Source organism: Epinephelus fuscoguttatus, linkage group LG16, assembly GCF_011397635.1.
Source record: "Epinephelus fuscoguttatus linkage group LG16, E.fuscoguttatus.final_Chr_v1".
Classification (NCBI taxonomy): Eukaryota; Metazoa; Chordata; class Actinopteri; order Perciformes; family Serranidae; genus Epinephelus; species Epinephelus fuscoguttatus.
Window position 1 is genome coordinate 38,965,476 of NC_064767.1, and position 22,227 is coordinate 38,987,702.

General features: G+C 40.6%; 1 protein-coding gene across 2 annotated transcripts in view; it reads left to right on the forward strand.

Moving 5' to 3' along the window:
• Positions 1–21,909, forward strand: part of pdzd8 (PDZ domain containing 8) — a 142,960-nt gene extending 121,051 nt beyond the window's left edge. For both annotated transcript variants that reach the window (XM_049601165.1, XM_049601166.1), the window contains 2 exons: positions 13,910–14,072; positions 14,171–21,909. In XM_049601165.1, coding sequence (XP_049457122.1) covers positions 13,910–14,072; positions 14,171–16,527 — 2,520 coding nt within the window. In that variant the 3' untranslated portion in view covers positions 16,528–21,909. The remainder of the gene's footprint in view (positions 1–13,909; positions 14,073–14,170) is intronic.
• The last annotated feature ends 318 nt before the right edge of the window (positions 21,910–22,227 follow it).

A 22,227-nucleotide genomic window follows, 5' to 3' on the forward strand; every position in this document is an offset into this window, starting at 1 on the left:
AGAAACGAGAGACTTTTGCATATCCAGTTAAAAGTTCCTTGTAGCGGCTTTAAACTACTTTTGCGTTATTTTCACCAAAATTACTGACCGGGCATTATAAAATGGATGAGGGTCATGTTGTTTCACAGCAGGTAATCAAAGCACAGAAGCTCCAGTTTCATTTCAAATTCAGTGCTGCACAGGTCTGACCCATTCATGCATTCACATACAGCGGATACCACTCTGTATTAAAATCCCTTGCTTATATTGATAATAGCGTGATGACATAGAACAATTAAATAGCCTAGACCTTTTAAAATAAATGATTAGTCTTGGACACATGGATGGACAGGCAGAAAAAAGGATCAAAGTCAATCTGTTATGAGATAGGCCCACAAATATTGATCCCTACAAATATTGATCCCTATCATATGGAACATAATAGACAAATTCTGAGGTTAGCACAACGAACAGAATGCCGTGTGAGTAAGTCACTATTGCAGAAACAAAATAATACACCGGAGCTGGAGGACCCACCTGCCAGTTCCTGTTGTGATGGTCAGCTACAACAGCGCTGGAGAGAGAGAAGAATGGGACAACACACCCAACACACTAACGCACATTTGACAGCATCACAGGCCAATCACAGGGACAAGGAAAAAACAAACCAGAGGCCAGCTCCTTATCCCTGATGCTTTCAAGCAACCGTTAGACGCAAAAGCAGAACAGGAAACGTTGTAGACATTGCAGGTATATTAATGGAACACACTGAACATGATGCACAGAACAGCATCACCCATATGTGCTGATCACAGTCATCCTTCTGTAATGTAGTCTGTAGTGACATGATAAGACACAAAAACCTTCAGGGAGCAGTGTGGATGACTGACAAATTAAAACAATAAACAGTTCAATTCAGGTGCTAATGTGTTATGTACATTGTAAATGTAATATTACCCAAAATCCGGTTGGTAATGCATTGTATTACTTTGGTACTGCTAAAATGTTATACATTATTGTAATGCATTACTTTTGTAATGCATTACCCCAGTACTGTTGGGATATGTGTGTAACTTAATTACAATTAGTCAGCTTTTACCATTGACTTCTATTCAAACTCAAACACAGATATCTATTATTCAATTTTGATGTGTTGTACCTCCAAGTTGACAACTCCATTATGTTATTTTGACAAGTTGCAATTCTAATTAATGATATCTACAATTGAATTCTCACAAGTGGACATGTTCATCATATATGTCTAGTTGTTCCTTGATTACCGATATAAGTGGTATTCTGGATATCTAAAGTTCAGTTCTGACCAGTCAGAATTAAATTATTGATATGTTGGCTTGGCATTGTAACTAGTAAGAAAGCAATTTTAGATATATAGAAATGCATTTCAGATATCTGAAATAAAATTGTAATTATTGGAAATTATATTGAAACAGTAACAATTATATTTGAAATATGTTCAGTTCCTTTTATAACTCGTCAGAATTGAATTTTAGATATCAAAAAGAAATTTCCACTAATCAAAAACATCATTGTTAATATCCTCAATGATTTATGTACATATCCTAAATGAATATGCTAATTTAGAAGTAGACCACTGGCTTTGTGTCACTTAAATGATATGTAGGCGATATATCAAAACAGACATATCAACAAACCATTTGATATCTGAAGGAGAATATTACATTACCACTAGTCAAAATACTTGTGGAAAATCAATTGCAGATATCCGCAATCATTACTCTTTCTAGTAAAAAGGAATTACTGGGGCGTTGGTGGCTTAGTGGTAGAGCAGGTGTCCCATATACAAGGCTGTTGCTGCAGTGGCCCGGGTATGACTCCAGCCTGCGGCCCTTTGCTGCATGTCACTCCCTCTCTCTCTCCCCCTTTCGCACTTGTCTGTCCTATCAAATAAAGTTAAAAATGCCCCAAAAAATATCTTTAAAAAAAAGGGTTAGAAAAAAAGGAAAAAAAAAAAAAGGAATTACTGTTATCTATAATTACATTAAAGATATCTATCAGTTTTTACTTGTCAATATGTTATTCTACGTGTAAAAAATATATTTATAATGTAAAATTTCAACATGTCAGAATGACAACAGAATTGGTTACGCTATGAGAGTGACTGAATTATCAGATGCATATTGTGGATAAATATTCTGTTATACTTTTAATAATCTGGTTAATGTAATTTTGCATATCCTGTTTTTGTAAACAGCCTTGAAACTCAGAGTGTTTGCCAACAGGGCCTACTTTTACACTAACCAATGGTTAGTTAATAGCCGCAACTAATGTGAGCATTCCAAGCATGGTGAAGGCACTCTCCCTATGATTTGCTAGTTATGGTTGTCTTTGTTGGTTGGATTGATTAGCTTTAAGCAAGAAGACTGAGATTGGGTAGGAATAGGGTAAGAATGGCGTGTTAAGGAGGCAGTGTTAGACAGAGTAGGGTGACCATGCCTTGCAATCCCAGGAAACACAAATGTGCATCCCCCACAGCAAACTGCTGCTTCTGCAATGTTGTTATCGTCTTCATGGAAGAGCTGTAACATTGTCAGATCAGATAAAACCTGGAACCACACACTTACAGGCAAGCACACACACACACACACCCACACACACACACACACACACACACACACACACACACACACACACACACACATACACATACACAGAACAAAATAAGAGTATTAACAGTCCTTAGAACATCAGAGAACTTCACATATAGCTAAAACCTTTAAGATTATTAATACAGTGGAGTCATTGGGTCACAAGAACCATGTGTACAGAGTAGTGGTTAATTTTCTTGTATTTGGAATTCAGTAAGTGCTACAGGACTGTCTGCATGTTGAATTAAGAACCATAATGCTCTAAATAAATCTGAAGAGTAAATGTTTAGTAAATGTTTTCACAGACATGGATGTAAACTGTAAGAGAAACTTGACTGGTGTGCAGATGCATAAAACCGTGGGGCGGTAGTTCTAGTTATTGGCAATTTTCGAATGGCAGCTTGCAGTTGGATAGTCAGGAACTCTCACGCCAACAGCTTCCTCAGGGTCTTGAAATTGCTGTCCAGGATCATCATCCGTTGCACCAGTGGGACATAACCAACTGTGTAATATTCTGACTGGCCAATATTTCTACAGCTGTCAGTGCTGTGACAGCTGCATTAATATTTACTTGACGCTTTGTAGAAGTAACACCTGGTTTTTACAGTATTTCAATCATAATCTCATGTTTGACTGCTCTGTATGGTATTACTGGTAGGAAAAGCCCGTCCCCCTCAGTCAAGGGATTTGTTTGAGAAAGACTTTACAGTAATGACACTTTCACATCAATTGGAACCATTCGTACACTGGACTGGAGACACGCAAGTGGGCGGGGCTGTCATTGGTGTCATGACCCAGCTCATGAGCCATGACAAAAAAAACACAGGAGACACACGGTTTTAAACGGTTTTGAAAGGTGAACAGATTTATTACTGGTTTATAAAACATTCATAGGTTATGAGGTGTGTGATTCAGTGTTATTAGTGTGTGTGTGTGTGTGTGTGTGTGTGATGGGTTGGTGAGTAATGAATTAAAGATGTACAATGTAAAACCGAAACTAGTTGCACCAGTGGGACATAACCAACTGTGTAATATTCTGACTGGCCAATATTTCTACAGCTGTCAGTGCTGTGACAGCTGCATTAATATTTACTTGACGCTTTGTAGAAGTAACACCTGGTTTTTACAGTATTTCAATCATAATCTCATGTTTGATCTGCTCTGTATGGTATTACTGGTAGGAAAAGCCCATCCCCCTCAGTCAAGGGATTTGTTTGAGAAAGACTTTACAGTAATGACACTTTCACATCAATTGGAACCATTCGTACACTGGACTGGAGACACGCAAGTGGGCAAAAACACAGGAGACACACTAATGGGCAAGCTCTGGGAGACTGGTCAGGTGCATTGATGATGTTTGCCAACCAAGGACCTGCACAACAACATAGACAGACAGAGAGAGGGAAACACACACAGCAGGCCATGGTAAAGCAGGAGAGCTGTCACATAGGTCTTTGCCTCAGAATGCAACATCCCAAGATAAATTTGTCATCATCATGATTTCTCTGATTTTCAATTAGCTTTAATCTGGTAACATTAACACTGCAGCTTTTGATCAAGTGTTATTTTCCTTCCTGTAGCGTACTGTATACTAAAAGGTCAAGTTGTACAACATAAATTGAAATTGAAATTGAAAAATAATTAATATACTATACTATACTATACTATACTATATATATATATGTGTGTGTGTGTGTGTGTGTGTGTGTGTGTGTGTGTTTAGCCAAGCCAGTTGTCTTTGTGGAGGACTATCTAGGCTAATATGACAGTGGATCAGAAACAACCCCCTCAGTGAACCTGTACCCCCCACTTGCATAGATTATCTGCTTATTCATGTCCAGCCCTAACTCAATCACTGTCTTCCACCAGAACCGTAACAAATGACAGCGGGGGAAATTACAGTCATTTGTCTCTGTCTGTCTACATCATGTCAGCCCTCCTTTTCTGTCTTTTAAACCTGGACACCTGTACCATCTTTATCCTCTTTCTCTCCTCCTCCACCTTATTTATCTCTTTCCCTGTACCAGGAAAGATCCTACCACATATGTCTCTGCTAAGCTGATAATCTCCAACAATCACAGTTGAAGTTGGGTTTGCGTGCACCATCATCTGCAGAGGAGGCACAAATGTCTTACTGCTGTAAATGAGCTGTCATTTGATAGACACCCTGTCAGGCTTTAAAGCGCCTCCTTCATCACCTCTGCATCATACCAGGTGTGTTGTGGGATCTGCGACTTGTACTGTATAGTGGCTGTTGTTAAGACAGCTGGGGGCAGGGGTTTAATTGCAGCTCTTTCTTCTTCCACAAAATTACCGCTTTCATTTGGAGTCACTCATCAAAGTGCTGGAGGCAGATGTCAGTGTTGCACTTGAAGCGTTTGACAATTTACAGCTTATTTTCATTCTTATTATTTTGCATCTGGACTAAACAGATTGTTAGTTGTTTGTGACTTTTAACATGAAGAAGAAGTATACACAGTAGTTAACAGAATGGTAATTTTTGTTATTTATAGGAATCATCCATTAAAGGTCCAGTGTCTAGCATTTAGCCGCATCTATTGGCAGAAATGGAATGTAACATTCATAACTATGTCGTCATTAGTTTATAATAACTTAATAATTAGAGGAATCGTTACGTTTTTGTTTCCTTAGAATATATGTATATACATACATATATGTATACAGTACTGTGCAAAAGTGTTAGGCAACCATTAGATTTGGTGTTTTAGCAATGCTATAATTCATTTCAATTCAATTTTATTTATAAAGCGCAATATGACAAATCACAATTTCCCTCACAGTGCTTTACAGCATACGACACCCCTCTGTCCTTAGGACCCTCACAGCAGATAAGGAGAGACTCCAGAAAAACCCTTTAATGGGGGAAAAAATGGTAGAAACCTCAGGAAGAGCAACTGAGGAGGGATCCCTCTTCTAGGACGGACAGATGTGCAATAGATGTCGTACAGAACAGATCAACATAATAAATTAACTGTAATCCACATGACAAAATCATACATCAAGAGAAACGGAAACGTTTGAGACTGAGAGAGAGATGCAGGGCAGACCGTAATGACAGTAGCTTACAACAACATTAATTTAAGTAATAACATTATAACAATAATAATAATAATAATAATAATGGCTATTGTGGTACCATATGTTGTAAGTATATGTTAATATATGATAGTATATGTATGTGACAATAATAATCATATGTGTATAATAATAGTAGAAGTATGACTAATGATAACAGCAGCAGCAGCAGCAGCAGCAGGAGGCATCAGGCAGGACCACGGCAGCAGCATAACCATGCCACACGATCCAGGCACAGCTGCAATACGAGGTGACCTGCCAGACAGTGGAGCACAAAGGCTCCGGAGAGGAAGCACAGGCAGACTAGGCCTATGTCCGCCTAACTACGGGCTAGTCCAAGACAAGCCTGAATCAGCCCTAACATAAGCTTTATCAAAAAGGAACGTCTTAAGTCTAGTCTTAAATGTGGAGACGATGTCTGCCTCCCGGGCCATAACAGAAAGATGATGCCACAGAAGAGGAGCCTGATAGCTGAAGGCTCTGGCTCCTGTTCTACTTTTGGAGACTTTAGAGACCACGAGTAACCCTACATTCTCAGAGTGCAGTGTTCTGGTGGGATAATAGGGCACTATGAGCTCTCTAAGATATGATGGAGCCTGACCATTTAAAGCTTTGTAAGGGGGGAGCACAGGGAGCCAGTGCAGAAAAGCGAAAAAAAGAGAAATGTGATCTTGTTTCTTAGTTCCTGTCAGTACAAGTGCCACTGCGTTCTGGATTAGCTGGAGAGCTTTCAAAGACTAGAGCCACCTGATAATAGGAAATTACAGTAATCCAGCCCAGAGGTAACAAAAGCATGGAGAAATTTTTCTGCATTTTTTTGGAACAGGTTAGGCCTAATTTTTGCAGTATTACGCAGATGAAAAAACGCAGTTCGTGAGGTTTGTTTTAAATGAGAATTAAAAGACAAATCTTGGTCAAATATTACTCTGAGGTTTCTTACGGTGGTGCTAGAGACCATAATGACTATATCTAGTTATTTGTCGGTCTTTTCATTTGAATACAACCAGAAAATACAGAAAATGTGTATGCAGTATTAAAAAACGGGGAAAAAAAATCAGAAAAAGCACCTTCTATAGGCTCAAGTGGCAAGTATCAAGTGACCTCCCTTTACATTTTAACAATAGCAGGAACCTGGCTCTCTTAAACCTAAGTGGAATGGAACCCTAATTAATGTCATTGTTAACACCTTTGTTTGTTCTGTAAAAAAAGCGGTTGAGCACTGCACACACATATTGCTTGAGTGTAAGTCTATGGAAGCTTACTAATATTTAGAGACCGACTCTCAATCACATCCTTCCATTCAAAATGCCAAAGATCTCAGAATTTGACAGACATAAAATCATGATATTGCATCAGCAAGGTCACTCTCAAAGGGAAGTCAGCAAAGAAAACTGGATACTCAAGATGTGATATTCAAGCTTTAATAAAGAAATTTAAATAATCAGGAGAGGTCGAGGACAAAAAAAGGACTAGAAGGGCAAGAAAAATTTCGAAATTTCATGAGAGACTTCTCAGAGTTTCAGCAAGGAGCTGGCTCGGGATCTGGCAGCTTCATCAGGATGCCAAGTTGACCCCTCTACAATCCAAAGGATGAAAAGGCAAAGATATGCCAAGACTCACTAAGATTGGAATAAAGATCAGTGGAAAAGAGTGTTATGGAGTGATGAATCAAAGATTGAAATTTTTGGAATCAATAAAATCACCTTGCACAGCCGCAGATCGTCAGGTGCTGGTAGGCAGCAGGAACGTAAATCATAAGATATGCAAAAAAATCCTCCGCACACTGACATAGTGTCTCATCAGGTCCTCATCAGGACCTCATCAGGTCAACCTGATGACGCTAAACACGAAACGCGTTGTTCCCTTCATTAAATTTCGATAGTAAAGTCTATGTCAGTGTGCGGAGGATTTTTTTGCATATCTATTGAAATTTTTGTGTCCAAACGCAGACAATATGTAAGAAGAAGAGTTGGAGAGAGATGGAGCAATGAATACTTGCAGCCTTCAGTGAAACACATTGGAGGGTCTGTCCTGGTTTGGGGCTGCATTTCTGCCAGTGGTGTCAGCGATATTGTCCGAATTGATGGGATCATGAATGCCAGAAAGTACAGACAGGTTTTAATTCATCATGCATTTTCTTCTGGAAAGTGCCAGATCGGGAATGGCTTTATTTTTCAGCATGATAACGATACCAAGCACACTGCTAATGCAGTAAAAATCATTCAGAGAGAAAAACTGATGATAAAACACTGACAGTCATGGATTAATCCTCCCAGAGTTCAGACCTGAATATAATAGAGGCAGTATGGGATCACCTGGACAGAGAAATAAATAAAAGGCAGCCTCAATCTAAAGAAGAACTCTGGGAAGTGCTGAAAGAAGCACGGCATAATATACTAGAAGATTACTTCAGAAAACTTTAGGACAGTCTCCCCAAAAGAATTCAATATGTGCTCAATGCCAAGGGAGGTCACACTAAATACTGACACTTGTCTGTAGAGGCCATTTTGTTTTGAATTTTTTTTTTTTTTTTTTTTAATTTTGTGTACATATTTCCAGGACATTCTGTTTGTATCTTAATAAAGAGGCTGAAAAACAAACAAACATGGATGGTCATTAAAACTTTGCTAAAATAACAAAGCTAGTAGTGGCCAAAGACTTTTGCACAGTACTGTTAATATATGTATATACACTGCTCAAAAAAATGAAGGGAACACATAATCATCACAGTGTAACTCAAAGTCAATCAAATCCTTGGATATCAACCTGTCCAGTTAGGAAGAAATACTGATTATGAATCAATTTCACCTGCTGTTGTGCAAATTGGACAGACAACAGGTGAAAAGGAGAGGCAATTACCAAGACAACCCCTATTTAGGGATGGTTTTGCAGGTGATGGCCACAGACTAGTTCCCTCTCTGCGTCCTTTCTGGTTGATTCTTGGCTAGTTTTGCATTTTTCCAGTGCACTCACCAATAGTGGTATCATGAAGCGGTATCTGCATCCCCCAGAAGTTGCCCAGGTAGTGCAGCTACTCCAGGATGGCACAATCATATGCGCAGTGGCCAGAAGATTTGCTATGTCTCCCAGCACAGCGTCAAGAGCATGGAGGAGATACCAGGAGACAGGCCAGTACACCAGGGGAGGTGGAGGGGGCCATAGGAGGGCAACAACCTAGCAGCAGGACTGCTGTCTGCTTCTTTGTGCAAGGAGGAACAGGAGGAGCACTGCCAGAGCCAAAATGTCAGAAACAGACTCCATTAGGGTGGCATGAGGGCCCGACGTCCACAAGTGGGGCATGTGCTCACACACCAGCAACGTGTAGCCCGCTTGACATTTGCAAGAGAACACCAAAATTGGCAGGCGCCCTGTTCTCTTCACAGATGAGAGCAGGCTCACACTGAGCACATGTGACAGACGTGAGTCTGGAAACGCCATGGAGAACGTTCTGCTGCCTGCAACATCCTCCAGCTTGACTGGTTTGGTGGTGGGTCAGTGATGGTCTGTAGAGGCATATCCCTTGAAGGCTGCACAGACCTCCACATGCTAGCCAGAGGTACCCTGACTGCTGTTAGGTACCGGGATGAGATCCTCAGGCCATATGCTGGTGCATGTGGTCATGTGGCTGGAGTGTGTCAGCAGTCCCTGGATAACAAAGGCATTGATGCTATTGACTGACCTGGCCATACCCCAGACCTGAATCCAATAGAGCACCTTTGGGACATCATGTATCGTAGCATCCACCACGGCCACATCGCACCACAGACTGTCCAGGAGCTGACTGATGCCCTGATCCAGGTCTGGGAGGAGATCCCCCGTCGTCTCATCAGGAGCATGCCCAGATGTTGTAGGGAATGTATACAGGCAGGTGGAGGCCATACACACTACTGAGCCACATTATGAGTTGTCCTGAGGAAATTCACAGAAGTTTGATCAGCCTGTGATCTGATTTTTATCTAGTATGATTTTATTTTATTTATTTAGTATGATTCTGAATCCAGTCCTAAATGATTTAATGTTTTTGGTTTCCATGGATTGTTCTTACATTATTTTGTTCTCAACGAATTACACTATGTAATCAGTAAAGATTTTCATCTGGAATATTTCAGATCTGGGATGTGTGATTTAAGTGTTGTTAATATATATATATATATATATATATATATATATATATATATATGTGTGTGTGTGTGTGTGTGTGTGTGTGTATACATATATATATATACAGTACAGGCCAAAAGTTTGGACACACCTTCTCATTCAATGCGTTTTCTTTATGTTCATGACTATTTACATTGTAGATTCTCACTGAAGGCATCAAAACTATGAATGAACACATGTGGAGTTATGTACTTAACAAAAAAAAGGTGAAATAACTGAAAACATGTTTTATATTCTAGTTTCTTCAAAATAGCCACCCTTTGCTCTGATTACTGCTTTGCACACTCTTGGCATTCTCTCCATGAGCTTCAAGAGGTAGTCACCTGAAATGGTTTTCCAACAGTCTTGAAGGAGTTCCCAGAGGTGTTTAGCACTTGTTGGCCCCTTTGCCTTCACTCTGCGGTCCAGCTCACCCCAAACCATCTCCATGGGGTTCAGGTCCGGTGACTGTGGAGGCCAGGTCATCTGCTGCAGCACTCCATCACTCTCCTTCTTGGTCAAATAGCCCTTACACAGCCTGGAGGTGTGTTTGGGGTCATTGTCCTGTTGAAAAATAAATGATTGTCCAACTAAACGCAAACCGGATGGAATGGCATGTCGCTGCAGGATGCTGTGGTAGCCATGCTGGTTCAGTGTGCCTTCAATTTTGAATAAATCCCCAACAGTGTCACCAGCAAAACACCCCCACATCATCACACCTCCTCCTCCATGCTTCACAGTGGGAACCAGGCATGTGGAATCCATCCGTTCACCTTTTCTGCGTCTCACAAAGACACGGCGGTTGGAACCAAAGATCTCAAATTTGGACTCATCAGACCAAAGCACAGATTTCCACTGGTCTAATGTCCATTCCTTGTGTTTCTTGGCCCAAACAAATCTCTTCTGCTTGTTGCCTCTCCTTAGCAGTGGTTTCCTAGCAGCTATTTGACCATGAAGGCCTGATTGGCGCAGTCTCCTCTTAACAGTTGTTCTAGAGATGGGTCTGCTGCTAGAACTCTGTGTGGCATTCATCTGGTCTCTGATCTGAGCTGCTGTTAACTTGCGATTTCTGAGGCTGGTGACTCGGATGAACTTATCCTCAGAAGCAGAGGTGACTCTTGGTCTTCCTTTCCTGGGTCGGTCCTCATGTGTGCCAGTTTCGTTGTAGTGCTTGATGGTTTTTGCGACTCCACTTGGGGACATATTTAAAGTTTTTGCAATTGCAAATTTGACTGACCTTCATTTCTTAAAGTAATGATGGCCACTCGTTTTTCTTTAGTTAGCTGATTGGTTCTTGCCATAATATGAATTTTAACAGTTGTCCAATAGGGCTGTTGGCTGTGTATTAACCTGACTTCTGCACAACACAACTGATGGTCCCAACCCCATTGATAAAGCAAGAAATTCCACTAATTAACCCTGATAAGGCACACCTGTGAAGTGGAAACCATTTCAGGTGACTACCTCTTGAAGCTCATGGAGAGAATGCCAAGAGTGTGCAAAGCAGTAATCAGAGCAAAGGGTGGCTATGTATATATATATATATATATATATATATATATACACATATATATACATAAGATGCGCAGTCAAGAGGGTCCTTATTTTTTTAAGAATGAGGCAGATAACTGCTTGATTGAGAGTTTGTGGCAGAGCTCCATTAACAAATGCCTCATTGTACATTTTGAGTAGTGTGGAAGTAGAAGTCTACTGAGTAACTGTCAGGCCCAGGACTTCTCCCCAATTGCAGGGATTTGACAGCTTTAGACAATTCTTCAGTAGTAATTGGTTCTTCCAGTTTTTCTGCCAGATCACAAGTGACTAAAGGCACATTAAGAGAGTAGAAAAAATCATCCAAATCAGGTAAATTCGCCTCACTCTCAGAAGTGTACAAGGACTGATAGAAGCTCTTGAACTGGTCATTGATCCCCCTAGGGTCTAACGTTGTCCCTGATGATGTACAAATTTTTGGGATTTGATTTGATGAGGACAGCTGACGTAGCTTATGAGCTAGTAATTTACTGGCTTTATCTCCATGCTCATAATAAGTACACCTAGATTTGGTGAGCAGCTCGGTGACCTGATCTGTGAGTAATGTGTCATTCTGCTTGTAAAGTTAATCGCTCCTTGTAAGTATCACCCTATTGTGCAATACAGCGGGCTAGCACAGATAATCTGTCCTTTTTCTGTTTGTTCTCATGTGTGACATAGGAAATAATTTCTCCCCTAATATAAACTTTCAAGGTTTCCCATAGAGCAGTTGTGGAGATATCCGGGGACCTGTTTGTCTCTATAAAGAAATCAATTTGGTCCTGGAGAAAGTTAACAAAAATTTTCATTACTGAGCAGGTTATTATTTAGTCACTAAGGCGGCCTTATGCTATCCATATTTTGAAATACTATTTCCATAGTGAGAGGGGCATGGTCTGAAACAACAATAGGATTATGTTCACAGGAGGCTATGGAATGGAGGAGTCTGTCATCAACAAGGAAACAATCTATGCGGGTAAAAGTGCGGTGAACAGGTGAAAAAAAGAAGTAAGCTTTCTGAGTTGGATTGAAAATTCTCCAAATATCAGAAATTACAAATTCAGCCATAAAGTTTTTAGTAAACAGTCTTTAAAAACAGGGTATTATCAAATCTCTTCAATCGCTTAACATCTATAATAGCCATAGAAGTATCCATAAATATGAAGAGATGGAAGTTAGAAAGATTAAGTTAAAAGACTACAGACTCTGCTGCTTTACATCATACTGAAGGGACATCAAACCTGTTACCACTAACCGTAAGTTTATTATGTTTTTGCACGCAACAATCCTACCAGTGTTAATTTTGACAGCTGTTTTAGTTTAGGCTTAGTCTTGAGACGAAAATGCTTAGCTTTAGTCACATTTTATTAATTTTTATCCTTCATATCTTTTTAGTTGACGAAAACTCAAAATGCTTTAGTCAACTAAAATTCATGACATTTTAGTCAACTTTTAGTCAACTTTCTTTTTTTCTACATGTGTTTTTTTTTTCCTCCCTTTAATCCAGTTAGGCTAAGTCATGTATCAGAAATTAGAATCAAGGTGACAGGTTGTATAAAAATTTCATTTATACACTTGTTTTTCTACAACTACAAATCATTTCAACACACAAATTGTCATTTCTCCAGCAGTGTTTGACAGGTTTAAGGGGTGATTTATGAGCACACACTTACTGATCATCATTTGAAAAGCTCAACATCTCTCTATTTTTTGTCAAAATCATTGACACCACAAATAACTAATCTTAGACAACTAGGATTTGTACCCAGGTTCATTGTAAACTCAGGCTCATCCATCTCACTGTTGAGAAGCAGGAAAATAACTTAATTAAAGCCTGAATTCTTTTTTTATCTGCAGTGTGGTAGTCTGGAGGTTTAAACTTGTGTCCCCTCACAGAGTTGGTGATTAAAACTAAACTTTCATCTCTGTCAGAGAAAACTGATCTGAGTTCAGACTGTTTACTTACAGCACAGCTACACTCACAGATAACTGAGCCTACTACCTGCCTGTCAAACAGCAATCGATCTAGCTAACAAGTGGCGCTAACTGCTAACAGCCACTGCTGCAACTAACAAACTCCACAAATCCATTCAGCAGCTCCACCATCCACAGTCAGACACACATGGCTGATTATTTACTGCTGAATTACAGCTCACAACAAAACATCTTGGCGCCAACTGTTTGCTGGAATTTGCTAGCCTGTCGCTCATGCAACATTTGAAGATAATTGCAAGCATGGCTGTTCTCAGCTTTAAATTTCCAGTAGTTCACCACAAACATTTTATCTTGTCAATGAAAATGAAACATAGATTTTGTCTTGGTTTTGATTATCAAGATCTATTTTTACCGTCATCATCTTATTTTCGTCATGTCAAAAAAGGCTGTTGACGAAAAATTTTTGTAATAGTTTTTGTCAACAAAAATAAACCTGCCTACCGCTACTTAAAGTAGATGAATTATAAACATATGTGGCCTGTGACCTCTAAACCAATGCTGATCTTTTCCATACGTTTTCTCTTGTTACATGTATTCATCAGACGGAGGTTGTCAAGGGGCCATGTGGCAGTGTGGGGATGACATTCAGGCACGTCCCTGCCAGCGAGGGGGATGCAGTGCACGTCAGCATTGAGACTGTCACACCCAACTCCCCTGCTGCCTTGGCAGACTTGCAGAGGGGTGATCGTCTCATTGCCATTGGAGGTTTGAGATGTTTGTTGATTGTAAATCAGCTGCAGTTTTTTTTTAACTGCCAGTTCTTCGCACTACTGACAAAAAGTTATTTCCTGTTCTTTTCACAGGTGTCAAAGTGACATCCTCTGTTCAAGTGCCCAAACTGTTGAAGCAGGCTGGAGACAGAGTAGTGGTACTTTATGAGAGACCAGTTCGTCACCAGACCCCCTCTTTTGGAAGCCTCGGAACTCTTCAGGAAGGATTTGGGCAGCTAGAGGAAACTGGTTTCATTTCCCAGCCAGGTGGTTATGAGGAGGACCCAGCCCCCATCACCACCCTTTCCGACATATCCGACAGCAAAGACATGGACTCTGAGTTTGAAGAGTTGATTGTAGACTCCAAGCCTTTCCAGCCTGGTGGCCCTAACAGTGGCACAACATATACCAGTGATACTAAGGAGGATTCCTTACTCTCTGTAAACCAAAGCCCCAAAAGGACTGTGGCCAACTTGGCCTCTAAGCCCCTTGGTACCATATCACCCATCCTTAACCGCAAGTTAAATCTGGTGGGTCTCCAGTCACCACTAAAGCCCCAGCCCAAAGAATCACCAAAGCCCTCACCACAGAAGTCCAATAGTGATCCAGTGGAGGGCCCGCAACGCCCAGTTGTCCCTCCCCCACCTCCTCCCTCTCGCCCCCCAGTGCCGCCAAGACCTCAGATTAGGTTAACATCAGCCTCCTCAGAGACCAGTCTTTTAGAAGGCATTGATTCTGTTACAACTACTAATGTTCCTGTTGTTCCTACCGTGACTACCACCATCAGCACTTCTGAAAAATCTCCAGAAAAAGCTCCTCCCGCTGGAGCCAGTGAGGACAAGGCTGGCACTGAGAAGACATGTGTCAAACTGACTGAGGTGAAGCAGTCTAGCAGGTCAGCAGAGTCCAGTGATGAGCTGCCAGTTCCTCCCACTGTGACCAGCAGTGGCAAAGCTGATCAAGCAAAGGACAAAACTTCAGAGAGCTCCTGCAGTACACGGGACAGTTTGGAGGACCATTCCCTCTGGGAATCCCCAGAAACCATGTTTCGTAACCAGACAGCACGCTGGCCCAAGGCCTCTGTTGTGTTTGAGGTGGAGAGCAACCATAAGTACCTTAATGTGGCCCTTTGGTGCAAAGATCCCTTTAAGCTGGGCAGTTTGTTGTGCATGGGTCATGTGAGCCTTCAGCTGGAGCATGTAGCCCTGGAATGCATGGCCACATCTTCAGCAGAGTACCAGAGCACCTTTAGGTTGGGGCCTCCAGAGCCCAGAGCTAACGTCAGCCGCACTGCGCTACGCAGCCTCAGCACCCACAAGGGCTTCAACGAGAAGCTGTGTTATGGAGATGTTACTCTGAACTTCTGTTACTTAGCTGAGGGGGAGGTAGAGTATCCAGGAGGGTTAGCAGAAAGGGAACGAGAGGGGAGCCTCATTGATGAGGATCTAAGGGAGAGGGAGCATATCCCCACTGCACAGCGTGATGACTTGGTCTACAGCACCATGCAATTAGTGGAGGTTCGTCACAACTTCCAAGACACCCAGTTCCAAAACCCCACGTGGTGTGAATACTGCAAGAAGAAGGTGTGGACCAAGGCAGCGTCTCAGTGTATGATCTGCGCCTATGTTTGCCACAAGAAGTGCCAGGACAAGTGCCTCACTGAAAATCCCTTCTGTGTGGCAGCAACTGAACGGCGCGGTGCTGACCCTGAAGCCAAATCCACCATTAATCGGGCCACCACCGGCCTAACGCGCCATATCATAAACACCAGCTCCCGCCTGCTTAATCTCCGCCAGGTGCCCAAGACTCGACTGGTTGAGCAGGTGGCTGATGTGGTGCCTGGAGCAGTGGAGCCCTCCCCTAAACAGACACCCAACACATCAGACAATGAAAGCAGTGATACTGAGACCTACACCAGTGGCGCCAGCCCCTCAAAGCAGCCCGTCTGCAGTGGTGGCAGCAGTAAACTAGTACGCAAGGAAGGTGGGTTGGATGACAGTGTGTTTATTGCTGTGAAGGAGATAGGCCGCGACCTGTACCGGGGGCTTCCAACAGATGAGCGCTCCCAGAAGCTGGAGCTGATGCTGGACAAGTTACAGCAGGAAATTGACCAGGAGCTGGAGCACAATAACGCCCTCCTGCTGGAGGAGAGGGAGGCCACAGATGCCCGACGCAAGGCCCTAATTAGTACTGCATTGGCCAAGTCTGGGGAGAGACTTCAGGCTCTCACTCTACTAATGATCCACTACCGGGCGGGCATTGAGGACCTGGAGTCAGTGGAGAGCACCTCTCCTTCAGAGCAGCATGCCTTTAAAGGGAAGGGAGAAGGCCTAGAGGAGGAGGCCCTGATGGGGGCAGAGGTCTATGACAGTGACATATGCAGCCCTGTGGAGGTGCAGCTGCTGGATGACATTACCGAGGAGCAGATCTGTGTGGAGGCTCTCCATTAAATTAGACCAGAAAGGAGAGAGAAGAGGAACGTGCTTTAGGCTTGTGCCTACTTACAAAATTATGTTCAGTTTGTTTTTTGGAGATTGGGGAATTTCAGCAGTCCACTTAAGATATTGGGTATGTTGGGGTCCAGCATTTGATTCACATGTTATTGTTTTTTTTATGTGAAAAAGAAAGGATCGGTAAAGGAATTTCCTCCCCAAGGGTTTATGTTCTTGATGTTTTGATTTGCACAATGTAATGCCATTTTCATGCGCCTGATTTTTAAAGGGAAGAGCTCAACTTTTTAATCTGCCCTTAGTACTAGTGCTGCATGTTAATCCTCCAGGTTTTTTTTTTCTATGGCTTCATTGTAAGCAATAAATTCAGTTTGCTTCTTGTCTGTAACTGCTCTGACATAAGGACTTGAGACAGTGTGCACATTTCTGTCATCTACTCGTCTGAATCATCTAAACTTTGGAGATGGAAAATAATTGTTGAATAGTTGTTTGCTGTGAGAAACATGCTCATATGAAGGTGACATATATGAGTCAGTAACAGTGTGAATATTACCAGGGAGCTAGAGGTTAAGACATCCACCTCAGTGGAACATGTTATTGGTCTGAGGACCCTGCAAGCAGTCATACATATCTTGTGTTTTCAGCACCTTTGTACTGTAATATATTTGGATTTTAGAAGTGACTCTCCCTGCTCATAAAGCTTTTTGAGAATGCCGCAGCTGCATAATTCTTAGTGGAATCCTATATATAGTCTGTGTCTTTCTTTTCTTCTGTTTTTGTGTGTTTGTATTTATTGGGCCAAACATGGTTTACCATATAATGCATATTTTTCTTTTACCTTTTTTTTTTTTTTTTGTCTTTCTCAGAACACCTCATCAACTTCAAAAACTCAACTATGGCACACTGCTAACAGATTGAAACTTTCAAGGTGTGCAATGCAATGCGAGAATTACATATTTGACTTTTTTGATAAATCTCTGAATGAATGTTATTTAGATGCTCTCATTATATAAAAATTCTGTGGAATTAGATTTGTCTCAATATTATTTGTGTCAGCAATTGACAATCTGGTGGTAGGTGTGTAATCTCTAAATATAAAACTCCTTCCACAAATACTAAAACAAGATTTGAAAACTCAAAAAATATTTTGCAAATATAAAACAGATTTACAAATACACAAATTCACAAAAATGAATCTTTGAATACATTAAATTTATTTACCATTAATTGAAAAACAGATTGGAACATCTTCTTAACATATACAACTTTTAAATAGATATTTCTGAATACAGTTTTTATTTTTGAATCTCAATTCTATGCTTGCAATTTACATCATTTACCTTTTTTTGTGTGTGTGTATTTGCAGGTCTGTTTTATATTTGCAAAATATTTTTGTGAGTTTACAAATATTCTTTTCAAAAGAATATACAAAAATTGTATTTAGGGAAGTTATTTTATACATACAAATTACACATATACTAGGGTTGGGAATCACCAGAGTATCTACAATATGATATTATCACAATACTTAAGTCAGGATACAATATTTTTGCAATTTTAAATATGTTGTGATACATTGCAATTAATAACCCCTTTTTCAAGTGTAAATTATGTCCTCAAAGGAAAACTTTGTCAACATCAAAATTTTTAGTCAAAAAGCACTTGATTATATTATTCTAATAGACTACCTAAAGTTCAATTTATATTTGTAATATTGCAATACTATAGTATGCTGTATCGATCGCCCCCCCCCCCGTAACATACAGACAGATCGTCAGACTGCTTGTACACATAATATTGAGACGTCTAACGCCATAAAATTTCCCCAAGTTTAGTGTGTGTGTGTGTGTGTGTGTGTGTGTGTGTGTGTGTGTGTGTGTGTGTGTGTGTGTTAATGAAGATGCTTTCCATGCTTCAAGATGTTACAGTGTGATTGAGTGCAAATCTTTTGCCTTCATGAGTTGTTTTCTTGCCCAAAAGAATGTTATTGAGCCCTCTCTGTGTTGTGTGTACAGCTGTTTGGCACTGCCTTCCCACATTTCCTTGCTGAGTATTAATCTTACCTGTTCCAGTGATTCTATCATAAGCAGAAACAGCTCTAAAATGCTAAACTCTTCTACATCCTGAGAGAGCCACTGGAGAGGATTGTTTGAAAGTATGGAACATCGTAATGTCACGTACCTTATGGAAATCTAACCTAAAATACTTAACATTTTCTTAATCTGTTTGATGGTGATGTTTTTTTCTTTTTTTTTTTTTTTTTTTCCCTGTTGGTTATTTTGCCAATCAGTGACACGTCACATGCTTCCAGCACAAAGACAAATTAGTCATTATTCATTAGTGGGTACTCATTGAGACTGCTATCAACAGCAGTCAGCAGGTTTTGGTATCACACTGGGCTCACCCTAGATGCTGAAATGCCACCTTTTTCCATTGCGTACTGCCTGCTTGCTTTTGCTGCCCATGTTAACCAACTGGGCTGTTCACACTGGATGCGGCGCAGCGCTAATCTCTGTGGCCAGCTTGCAATTTGTAACGATAGTTTCAGCATCTGGTCTTTCTTTTTCCGAGAGCCACAACTGAACCTAGCAAGAAAACACTGAAAAAGTTAAACAATAAAAAGTGTATATTAAATATGATAATAATACAAGAATAAATGACAGAATACGCATCCTATGCTTCCACATATTTGCCAGTTGTGTCTAAACAGAGAGGGAGGAGTGGAACCACACATACTCACACACATGCAGACAGAGACGAAGCTCTACATTTGATTTAAACAGAGCAGAGAGCAGAATCACTTGCTGACCTGCACAGAAAAATGCGTTTCTGGTGTGAACGGCCAGGCAACTGCACAAAGGTGGCTGCGCAGCAATTAACAAATCGGGCACTACCACGTCCAGTGTGAACCCGGTGTCAGTCGTCAGAATTGTGACCCTCAGACAGGGAGAACTCAAAGGAGACATGCAAGTAAAGGGCCAACATTCAATTGAAGTGGTCAAAAACAGCCGTGCATTAACAAAATTAGATGATGAAACATCTGAGGGCTTACTAGATGCTACAATGCTATGCAGCTATAAATAGTACAAAAAAGGATTTTTTAAAATATGGACAGTTATCACAGTAGCAATTATTATATCACTGTTCCTGACAGTCGTGGAAAGAAAAGTAGAACTACGCTGTTCATCTAACAAAGTATTCTTTTAGCAAATTAGGGCTTAAACAAAATGATTAACCAGCATCTTCCCAGATGACTTTGCGTTGCATTAAGGCCAAAATTTAACCACTTTAAACTTTTTGCTGGAAAACCTGCACCTCTGCAACACATTTGGAGTAGCCTTGTTCAACTTTATAGGGGGGTTTGTTTTTTCTTGTTGTGCTGATGGCAGCCTGAATGCCAAACACCTTTATATAACTTCTCTGTGGGTTGTTGAGTAGCATTTTGGGACTTCTCCAGAAAATCCAACAGCCACCCAAGATAAAGAGGGTATGTGGCTGGTGATGGACTAGTGGGCTTCCATTTTGACGATCTACTTCACAAAATCAGTCACCTGTAATGAGCATGGCATAGGGCCCGACGATATGGCTTAAAATAATATTGTGATATTTTTGGGCTATATCGTGATACACAATATATATCACAGTATTTTAAAATCTCCTCAAGTACTGTCGACTACTCAAATACAAAATTAATATATGAACTACAGTTACAATAAAGTTACATAAGTAGCTACTGTCATGATAAAGTTGAATAAAATACTGACATAATGAAGTTGAATTAAGTATTGTTATAATTAAATCAAAGAGGAACCACTGGTGCTTTTATTTTGAAGCACCTGGCTCATCTAGGTGTGGAAGTGTTGATGTTTTTGCTGTGAACTTGGAGCTTCAGGTCAACAGCCAGATGTTAGCAGTTAGCACAAAGTTAAACTGTTGCCACTGCGCCTTTAAACGTTAGAATTTATTCACTTTGAGCTGGAAACAAACTCACAGCTCTCCAGTCTATATATTAATAACGCAGTAGTGCCCCATGGTCACAAAATGTGACTAAATAGTCACGGTGTGGAGCCTTACAAGTACAAAGACCCACGCTTCCTCTGCTCATGCTATCATTGATTTCATTAAGTTAAACTGTTACTGTGGCACTGTTAAACGTGATGATTTATTCACTGTGAGTTGGATGTATACAAACAGCTCTCCAGTCCATATAATATTATTTGCAAGTCACAGTGGTGCTCCATGGTTGCAAAATGTGACTAAATATTAGTGTTCTGGGGACCTGCATATAAAAGACATGCTGACACACCATCGCTCAGGAGAAAGTGACCTGGATAGGTGGAGTGTGTGTGTGATGCATCATGATTGTGAGTCTTTATGTGTGTGTGTCTGTTAAGAATGAGAGAACCGAAGAAACCCCAAAGCAAGTCTCATGCCAATGGCTAAAAAAAAATAATGAGACCATTCATACTTGATGTTTGCAATATAGTAATTTATATATCCCACCTGGAACAATCTGGGATATATGCGCCCCCCCCCCCCCAGCATGGAAGGAAGTGATGAGGAAACATAGCCTATAACAGTTTATAAAGTCATCTAAATAAAATGTGTTTTTGTCGTATCATATTGTTTGCTGATGACCCAATGGGCAGTGTTCTGTGGCCTGGTGCCAGTACTTTAGATATTGCATAAAGTTCAAAAACAAGCTGATGGAGGATTTAACTCATACAAAAATAAAAACAAAAAAACATCACCCAAACTGCATAGAACATCGTTGAGGTCTGAGTTAGCTGAGAGTAGTTTTTTTTTTTTTCTTAAATGTAATTCTAAAAGGACTTGTCCACACTAACAAGAGAAGTTATCAACCAGACTCTGTGGAAGCAAAGGCACATTTCTGTTCTTTTCTGTGTGATAGATATGTGGCCCATGTAGATATTGGCTTACTGGCTGCTATACTTGTCAGCCTCTGTATATCCAGATTTTTGTGCAATATTTTTGTAAGAAATGAAGTTGATAATCAGGAATGAATCCCCTTTTTTCTTTTTAAAAACGTGATCTGTGTGCCCACCGTCTGTAGTGTAACCTGAGGGTTTCTGGGGACCAATGAGAACCTGAATGGTGGAATTCACTCCATAAACCCCTCTTTTGGCTTGAGAGGCACTGCTTTTGCTGCTACTGCTGTTGTTACAATGTGCTCTTCCACAGAGCTCACACGCTTTTAAACCCCCCCACCCCCTCCTAACCTTTGAAACTGCACTTACAACATGACCTGTTGAGATGGTGTTTGTTTCTCTTTGTGTATGAGGGATGTTGTACGCAGTTTTTGAGAAGGCCCATGTGAAGAAGCTTTATTGTACATAACCTAAATAAACAAGCTGAAATGAATTTCCTTCACTGCTTTGTGGTTTAATCGGCTCACACACAAGAACTTTGAAGGCACACTGTGATCCAAAGCAAACAAGAATCACGCCACCAGCAAAAATCCAAACACAATACATGAACGTTCCATTTCATCGAAATCATTGACACATCTTTCAACACAGATTAATATTTGACAACCATTGAATCTAAGCTAAAGGTTTATTTACATCAAGAATGTTCAACACAGACCAAGCCCATATTTTCAATTCAAATTAGCTTACTTGAAGTTAAATCCTCAAATTATGAATGTGATCACATGGAAGTTATGTAGACCAGCAGATT